This window comes from Perca fluviatilis, chromosome 24, assembly GCF_010015445.1.
Source record: "Perca fluviatilis chromosome 24, GENO_Pfluv_1.0, whole genome shotgun sequence".
Classification (NCBI taxonomy): Eukaryota; Metazoa; Chordata; class Actinopteri; order Perciformes; family Percidae; genus Perca; species Perca fluviatilis.
Window position 1 is genome coordinate 393115 of NC_053135.1, and position 9678 is coordinate 402792.

The window sequence follows — 9678 nt, forward strand, 5'->3', positions numbered from 1 at the left end:
CGTGTGACGGTCAGGAAGACATTTTGGCGGGGGGGGAACTGATCAGAGAATGTAACGGAACGTAGAAATGTAGTGGAGTAGAAAGTATAGATAGTTGCTGCAAAATGTAACAAAGTAAAAGTCAAAAGTAGGCTATGCACTATTGAGTCTACTTAAGTAAAGTACAGATACGTGAAAAATGTACTTAAGTACAGTAGTACGTAGTGTTGCAGAAAGTATTCTGATCCTTTACTGCAGTAACAGTAATGAAAAAATACACTGTTACACTAAAAGTTCTGCATTGAAAATGATCCTTCAGTGAAAGTCTAACTATAATAGTAAAGTTAGTTAGTTAGCTAATGGACATTTGGAGCCTGACTTGTTAACTAGATGATGATAAAGAGTAAATAGTGAGAGGTGTTCAACTAGTGTGACAAGATGTCTAACTAGTGCTGATAAAGACTGAAATCGTTGAGGAAACTGACCTTTGATATCAAGAATATGAAATAAATGCTTGAGTGCATTTTTCATATTTTTACCCTTGGTGTTGAAATGGTACAAATGTGTTCTTTCTTTCATGTTGTACCCTTACAAGGGTACAGTTTTGGCCTCTTAAAAAACAACATTGTACTCTTAGGGGAACATTTTAAAGAGTGAACCTGTAAGTACAGAAACGTTCTTGTCTTGTATCTTCATTTTGGAGTTTGTTTAAGAGGCCTAGTGTCAGGATTTGTGCAGACTTGGGCCCAAAAACGCAAAGAGTTAAGACGAGGAGTCAGCGTAAGGTTTTGAAGATTTATTAAATTAAAATAGCTACAATAAAATGTGTCCTGAAGCAAGCAGAGGCCTGTACTACAAATCAAGATCAACATGCCCTGGATTTATTTCAGTTACCCAGCTTCACCTAACCTAACAACCATGGTCCCACATAAGCTGTATCACGACGGTGGTTAACCACTAGTTCAGTCAACTCAGGGTTTCTAATCCAGCGGCGAGTGGGTTCACATAAGAGGAGGTGTTTCCACAGCACGACCAATCACAAACATCTACCAGAGCCGCATATTTGATATAAGAAGAGGTAATTATAATTCACAACACAGACACGGTTTTACAGGGAAAACGCAATACAGTCGCTGCTTCCTAAAATAGGAAGGAAAGCTGGCAAAAAAATAGCCGACGCTGATATGCGTAAATCACAACTCTTATTAATATCACTTCCTCATCAGTCAGGACCAAGATCTAAACATAATTACACTTGTGCTTTCCATAAACTGCCATTTGCTTTAGCGTATTATTTCAGTTGCAACCCTGGCAGTGGTAAGCGATCGTGAAAGCAAATAAAACAAATAAAAACATAATTCAAACTGATGTGCGCATTGGCAACGCACGGCTCAATAAGCCGATATGTAATTCCCTCCCATTAAAATCTATATATTTCATAAATATACCAATCAGGGAATGTTAACGGGGTTGTCGGTCTCTAAATGTTTTAACCTTTATGTACGCACCCCTTTCTCCCCCTCTCTCTCTCTCTCTCTCTCTCTCCCCTCCTCCTCTCTCTCCTCTCTCCCCTCTCCCTCTCCCCTCTCCCTCCCCTCTCCCCTCCCCTCTCCCCTCTCTCTCTCTCTCTCTCTCTCCCTCTCTCTCTCCCTCTGTGTCCATTGAAAAGTGTTGGGCAAGTTACTTCCAAAATGTAATACATTATAGATTACTAGTTACTGTCCAGAGTAAATTAGTTTATATTACAATATTACTGCTCTGAATTTTATTCGACACCGCACTTTTGCATTACTTTTGAGTTACTTTCACCAAAATAACAGCGGAAGTTTGACTTGGCATCTAGCTTGTTAATTTCACCACAAGATCATTAAAGTCTCCTCTTTATCCACTTTAATACATCATAGATTATTCATAATATTTTGTATAATTAATATGAATATGCAAAGTAAATAAAGCTGTAAAACATACGATGGGGAAGTAGGAGGAAATGATAATACTAATTAAAAGTACCTTACAGTTGTATTAAAGTACAGCATCGTTGTAAAATGTTTGTTTAAAGTACATGAATAAGAAATTCATGTTTATTTTAAAACAGGCTAAGGGAAATGGTCAATTATAGTTTGATTAAAACTCACTATTTACATTAGCAGTACTTGATTTACAGCTGATATGTGTAAAGGTACACAACCTTATTTGTTTAACAGTAATTTAGTTTTACTGCGAAATGTCACAGGAAGTGCTTTCATTTTGAAGGAGACTACACGGAAGTTGTCTGTTGTGTACTCTTGCTAGCTTACTGAGATGAACGTGAGACGCTAAAGCTTAAGTTGCTCACTTTCTTGTGTGTAAAACTGCAGCATATTGAGCAGTAAATGGTCACAGTAAAAGACGAGCATTTTTGGTCGTCATTCGAAGCCATTCCACTACAGGCAGAGTTACTCTACACAATAAATATGATTGATGATGAATAAAATACAGTCATATTTACGTGTAGTAAGCCTCAACTTTAATTCCCGACATGTTTCTATCTGTCAGCAGCTCAGACACACTGCTGTCCCCTCGAAAATGTATCTGTCTCTGCAGTCATCTCAACTAGCAACAGGAAATAATACTCATGACTTTGTTTTTCCTCTCAAGAAATGTTTCGCGTTAAAATGCATAACTCTAGTTACTGAGATTTTAACGGGTATAATATTACCAAAATTTAACTAGTAATGCGTTATATTACTGAGTTACTGCAAATAGGAATACATTATTGTAATTGTGTTACTTTTGTAATGCGTTGCTCCAAACACTGCTACTGAAGGTGATCGTTGTTGAATGGTTTTGGATTTGATGGCTAGCTGTTGGCGGTGGTGTAGGCGTGGGTCTTTGGGGGGCTGCTTAAGTGGTTTTTGGGGTTCTCTGGTCATCTGTAGGTTGTCTTGTAATTGTTCCTGTGATGATTTTGTCCGCTTGTGGGTCTTTTGTTGCTGCCTTGCAGGTTTTTGGGGAATGGAGCAGTTTTGGTGGTGGATGTGGGGTTTTTCTTCCATTGATTGTGTCCTTTTCGGTTTTTCTGGTGCAGATGTTGAAGTCCAGATCTTTACCATTTCTTCATTGGATAGGGGTCCAGTTGCCATTTTGGTGAGTGATGTGTATGCGTGATTGTTTGTGTGGAATTGGGAATGTGTGGGTGATATTTGAACTAAAAAGTGCTTAGTGTTACTGAGTTAGTGAATGTGACATAGTGCAGTGATTTTCATTGAGACATCTTTACATGAATCTAAAGCTACGTTTACACCGCAAGTTTTAATGCCTAATTCAGATTTTTTTGATGAGATCATATTTTGTGTTTTTGGCTGTTCACATGACCTTTTAAAATGTGTCCTATATCAGATTCCAGCAGTGGCGGCTGCTGGTCATTCAAAGAGGGGAAGCTCATTTTTGGCCTATATCATACAAATTGTCCATTTATTTATGTTAATATTATATTATTTATTTATGTTAATATTATAATATTATAATATATATATATATATATATATATATATATATAAATAATAGTAATGCAATAATTTAATTATATAATAATAAATAATAATAATAATGTAATTATTATAATAATTTATAATATCCATGGGAAGGTTTCATCAAGAGGAATGTAGTATGTAGCCAGCAGTATTTTCTTTGTCACAGCACAGGCAGCTAACTCTGTCCTACCAGGAGAGCTGAACAGACCTGTTACTTTGCCCTGTCTTTTGCACTAAATCAATCTTAAGTGTTGATCTAACCCTGCTGTTTAATTCTAAGTTTCTCCTCGTAAGGAAGACTTTAAAATGGCTTTGCCAAAATCAGGTCGACAATATTAGCATTGTCTGCCATCGTGTGCAGTTTGCTAGCTGGCTAGTTCACCCCTACAACACTAGCCTAGCCTACTGTATGAATGAACAAACATCTAACAAAACGATATTAAACTCGAAGGAGGAAATGTAGGAATTAGGTTAAACTGAAACAAGGAATGTGGTGTATAATTGTATGAAATGTATGATGAAAATTGGCTAGCAATTTCGCCAAGCAAATACCAAGAAACAGGTTGCAGCAGTTCGTCTTTCAACTAGACTTGTAAAATCCGCGATGGGATTGAGCTGCTGAGCTCTGCTTGAAGTTGTACAGTTTCGGCGACTTTTTATAGCACAAAATCGCTGTCAATCAAAGGAGATACAATCCTCCAATCATCAAGCAGAAGCCCAGCGTCCAGGCCAGCCCACTGCTCCCTTGTGGCCCCCAGAGACGCCTGGCGGCCTTCGTGGGCACATAATCGCAGCATTTATCCAATGACCGTCTAGTTTCGAAACGCTGAAAAAAAATGCTCCAAGCAGCCCCGTTGAAGTCAACGGACGCTGGGCTTCAACGGGGAAACGCACTGAGACGCTACGGGAAGGTATGAGAAGGAAATCAAGTCAGCTGATTCTGAACCAACTCGTCTTCGAGATTAACGTATTCTAACGCATTTTAGTCAATAAAATGTTAACAAAATAGTACATATTTGACCATTTACATTTTAGACATTTTAGGGGAAGCTGAGCTTCCCTGGCAGTCTTAAAGAAATCGCCACTGGATTCCAGTGTTCGAACGGACCCAAATGCGCGATAGAACAATAACAATGACATCAGACACAGCACGCTGTTTCACTAAAGTTTATTTTTATTTCAAAATGTTTGTGTAAAGGCAGCTGTAACATTAATGAGCAGGTGCTGAGGAGGAATGAAGTGAAAGAGAGACAAATTGGCTATTTTGGCCTTTGCAGGGTTATGGCTGCAAATTCACTCCAGAGGTCTGTGTGACCGGACTACGGTCCTCCACCAGAGTTTCCTCTGGCTTCGTCCTGCCCCGGCATAGTTCACCATCTTTCGGGTCCTATCACACGTCTCAATAAGTCAAGTAAAATCCGCCTTGGTTGTTCACACTGCGGCCGCATTGAAAAAAATCTGATCTGGGTCTGATTCAGGACCACATATGGAAGTGGCCTGAATCTGATTTGAAAAAATCTGATCTGGGCTAGATTTGAGTTTTCACACTACTTCTGAAGAAGTCTGACCTGGTCACTTGACCCCCAAAAAAATCGGATTTGGGCCACTTTTGCCTGCAGTCTGAACGTAGCCTAAAATCACAGAGGCTGACCTGTCATCATACACACATTATTTCGAGAGGGGTGTGTGTGTGCGTGTGTTTAATTGTGTGTGTATGTGTGTGTCTGTGTGTGTATACTGTATGTGTGTGTGTATATGTGTTGTTTGTGTGTGTGTGTGTGTGTGTGTGTGTGTGTGTGTGTGTGTGTGTGTGTGTATTTATGTGTGTATTTGTGTGTGTGGTTATGTGTGTGTGTGTGTTTGTGTCTCTGTGTTTGTGTGTGTGTGTATCTTGCTACACATTAGATTGTACTATCTATTTGGGTCATTTTATTATGTTTTATTCAAATTATAATCATAGTTTTTATGAGAAGAGATGACCAGGACAAAGCACATTTCCTTGCATTCTCTCTTTACTTTGTACTTTTAAATGCACTTTACATTACACTTGATCTTGAAGTTATTATGGTCTGTTTCTGCCTGTTTAGCTATTAGAGTTTCCTAAATGACTCAGTAAAGGAGAGCTCTAGATTTAGGGGGACTGGCCTGGAGCCTGAGACGCTTCTGTTTGAGGCTGCTGCATGTCATGGTGAGTGCTGATTGGCTGTTACTCGTCTAACATCTACCAACCAGATAGTGTTGTGGGCGGGACATGAAGTGAGACTCAGTGGTGAGTGAAACGGGAGCAGAGGGAGAGACTCAGAGCTGTAGCTGAGACAAAGTACAACACCTTTTATTTCATTAACTTTATAATGATATATATATATATATATATATATATATATAGTGGGAACTGTTGCTTGTTGTTGGTGTTGGGATCTTCTTTTTGGGTTTTGATAATTACATTTTAATGTTCTTTTATTCAGCACTTTGGTCAGATTAATGTGTGTTTAAATGTGCTTTAGAAATCAACTTTACTTACTGAAAGTTAACATAAGAAACATTTTACAGACCCAGAGATATGTTGCTTATAATAATTAATCAGAAATCACAATCAGAACAAGTTTTATAGTTCATTAATAATGTTTATTATACAGACGATAGATTATAGATATAGACCAAAATATAATAACAAGTTTATAACACTGACAACACTGCAAGATACAAGTATTATAAATCCATTAAAGACAATTCATATTCCTTCATGTATAATATACAACATCACATAATCTTTAGATACAAAATACGTCTGGAACACACACACAGTCAAGAAAAGATCAACTAACTCAATATCTATACAATATCATGTATACAATATCATCTACATATATACACAACATACTAATACAGACAGATGTTCACTTCTAACATTCAAAACTTATTTTATATTATTATAATAATAATTATTGGGTATTTATGTCTTATTTCCCATCATTTCTGTTTGTTGTTTTTGTCTTTTGTGTTCTAGTTTAAATGTTTTCTCTGCATGAATGTGTCCCATCCCTTGTTTTAAAGCCAGTGTATACCAGGCTGTATTAAAGCCACACTAACACAGTTCTCTCTGTTGACACACACTGATAATGACCATAATCATCATCATAAACTACACACCAGTACTCCCCTGCGTCTCCCACTGAGATATTAGAGATAACCAGGGTACCATTATTACGGTACCAGCTCACTCTGCTCATGCTCTGATCATACCATACACTAAAGATTCTTCCCTCTGTTCTGTTAGACTTGATAAACCAAACATGCCCCTTACCCTTTCCCCAATCTCTGCATCTGAGAGTGACTTCTTCTCCCTCTGAGAAGAGCTCTACAGCAGGGGGGCCAAATTTGGGACACACAAACAGATAATAATGTTGCACTCTATTAGGGGCTTTACAGTAGTACCGACCTGAGTGATTTAACATTAGAGATGAAAACACCAGCGAGTAGTTTTGGTCTACTGAAGGATCAGTCTGCTTTAGTTGGCCTAGGTCAGTGGAGAACGGTTTAGTCCAACGTGGGGGCTGTTCATCAGTGGAGTCAGTGATAGAGCACGGCAACACAGCGGTCTCTCCCACTGAGCGGTAGATTACCTCATACTGTGGTACCAACCCTACAGGGTAACTGCTAACACACTGCTGTTGGTTCATCACCAGACAGCTGTAGGCTGTAAAGTCTGTTGCTGTGACGTTGGAAACACGAAGAGTTGATGTGTTTGTCACCACTTGGTATCTTCCTCTAACATTGTCCATCACTGATGTCGTCTTGTCCCAAAAAACTCTTCTCCATGTTTCATAATCATCTCTAGAGTCCTGTTTGAGCCACTGGATATCCAGATTATCAGCTGCTCCCCAACATGGCAGGTCCACTGTTCCTCCAAGTCTCACTGAAGTGGGATCAATTGTGATATCGCTCCAATCTGTTGAAGGACAAACAGTAATAGTGAAGTTGTTGTCATGCGTCACGTTGCCCTCAGTCCAACACTCCTCTCGGTACCGGCCGGAGTCTGAATGGGTCAGGTTGAGGATGGTGTAAGAAGAAGTTTTCACCGAGCTGACAAGTCGTTGTTTCAGGTGTTGAGGTACTGAGGAGCTGTTGGACCAGAGGTCAGAGGTGTTCCACAGGACAAGCTGCTCCTCACCAACACATCTGGAGATCAGGCAGGAGGTGCTGTTCTCGGGGAGCTTGAAGGTGTAAGAGTCTACTTCATCTCGGAGGATAATCACTTCTTGAGCATGGATGTAGTTGCTGAGAGCAAACAGCAGGAAGGAGAGCTCTGTGACTGCAGCCATTCTGCTCCGAGGTGACAAACACTGACACCACTAAGCTCATATACGCTCTACACCAACCTTTTAAATGCACATGACAATACACTTGAACTTGAACTTATTATGGTCTGTTTCTGCCTGTTGACTTATCAAAGGAGTGCCCTAGATTTAGGGGGACTGGTCCGGAGCCTGAGACTCTTCTGCATGAGGCTGCTGCATGTCATGGTGAGTTCTGATTGGCTGATACTCGTCTAACATCATTTTCTGTAAAAGTGAAGGTTTCACAATTTACATTGCAACAGAGGTCTCCAACTGAATGTTGACTCAGAGTTCAATGTTTCTACATTAGTTCAATTAGGATTTTGTATGTATTTGAATTGTTTTAACTTGAATACTTACATTTTAAAGAAAATAATAACTGTTTTCTTTCAACATTGTGCCCATTTTTATCATCAGTGATTAAGTTACTCAGACTTTTAAAAACACTTTTTTAAAGGATATAGTCTAATTATCGTCAAAAGTGCTATAAATATCGGGATACTAGATTTTGTTCATATCGCCTATTTAGTAGTGTGTCGCTCGGGCAGATGTTCAGGATACATCAGGACATTTGGACGACCTTTGACCCTGGAACAACAACACACAGATAAAAAGATCAATAACCTAAAGGGTAACTCCATCAGGTTCCTGCCATCTTGGTTCATCTTTCCACTGTTCCAACAATCACCACTCTGGTGGATTATTTACATGGAGTCTGGTGGAGATATGCTGGCTCTATACACACTAAAAGTCCTGATTATTTACATGGAGTCTGGTGGAGATATGCTGGCTCTATACACGCTAAAAGTCCTGATTATTTACATGGAGTCTGGTGGAGATATGCTGGCTCTATACACGCTAAAAGTCCTGATTATTTACATGGAGTCTGGTGGAGATATGCTGGCTCTATACACGCTAAAAGTCCTGATTATTTACATGGAGTCTGGTGGAGATATGCTGGCTCTATACACACTAAAAGTCCTGATTATTTACATGGAGTCTGGTGGAGATATGCTGGCTCTATACACGCTAAAAGTCCTGATTATTTACATGGAGTCTGGTGGAGATATGCTGGCTCTATACACCTTAAAAGTCCTGATTATTTACATGGAGTCTGGTGGAGATATGCTGGCTCTATACACGCTAAAAGTCCTGATTATTTACATGGAGTCTGGTGGAGATATGCTGGCTCTATACACACTAAAAGTCCTGATTATTTACATGGAGTCTGGTGGAGATATGCTGGCTCTATACACGCTAAAAGTCCTGATTATTTACATGGAGTCTGGTGGAGATATGCTGGCTCTATACACGCTAAAAGTCCTGATTATTTACATGGAGTCTGGTGGAGTTTGGTGATGGTGATTTCGGGGCTGTTACATATTAAACTAAAAGGATCTTACTCTTTAACTAAAAGGTCTATCTCTGTAGGGATCCATCCCATAATGTTGTCAGACACTTAGAATAATAATCTGAGTCTGTCAGCGGCAACAACTGAACTTTTAGTGGACGCTGACTGACAAAAACTCACTTTTTTTAAATTGTTGGTCTTGACTAGGCGGTGGTGTGGTGGTGGTGGGTGGTGTGTGTGTGTGGTGGGTGGTGGTGGTGTCTCGGATTTCAGGGTTGTATTCAGGTCATTTTATTATATTTATTATATTTATTCAAAGTGGATGTTTGATAGTATTTATGTGAAGAAGAGTGATAGGGCAGCGCACATTTCGCCTTATTCTCTGTACTTTGTGAATTTTGAATGCACATGACAACATTAATTTGAACTTTGAACTTATTATTTTGTCCGTTTCTGCCTGTTGACTTATCACAATACGTAACCGAACGGCGACAACGGG

The 9678-nt window shown here is 39.3% G+C and overlaps 1 protein-coding gene across 1 annotated transcript; it reads right to left on the reverse strand.

The window, feature by feature from the left end:
* Positions 1–6557: 6557 nt before the first annotated feature.
* LOC120554687 (contactin-4-like) lies at positions 6558–7870 on the reverse strand (the record flags this gene model as incomplete). Its single annotated transcript, XM_039793702.1, is given in 1 exon segment — positions 6558–7870. A coding segment is annotated over 1 exon segment (1248 nt). The 3' UTR covers positions 6558–6565.
* Between the last annotated feature and the right edge of the window lie 1808 nt (positions 7871–9678).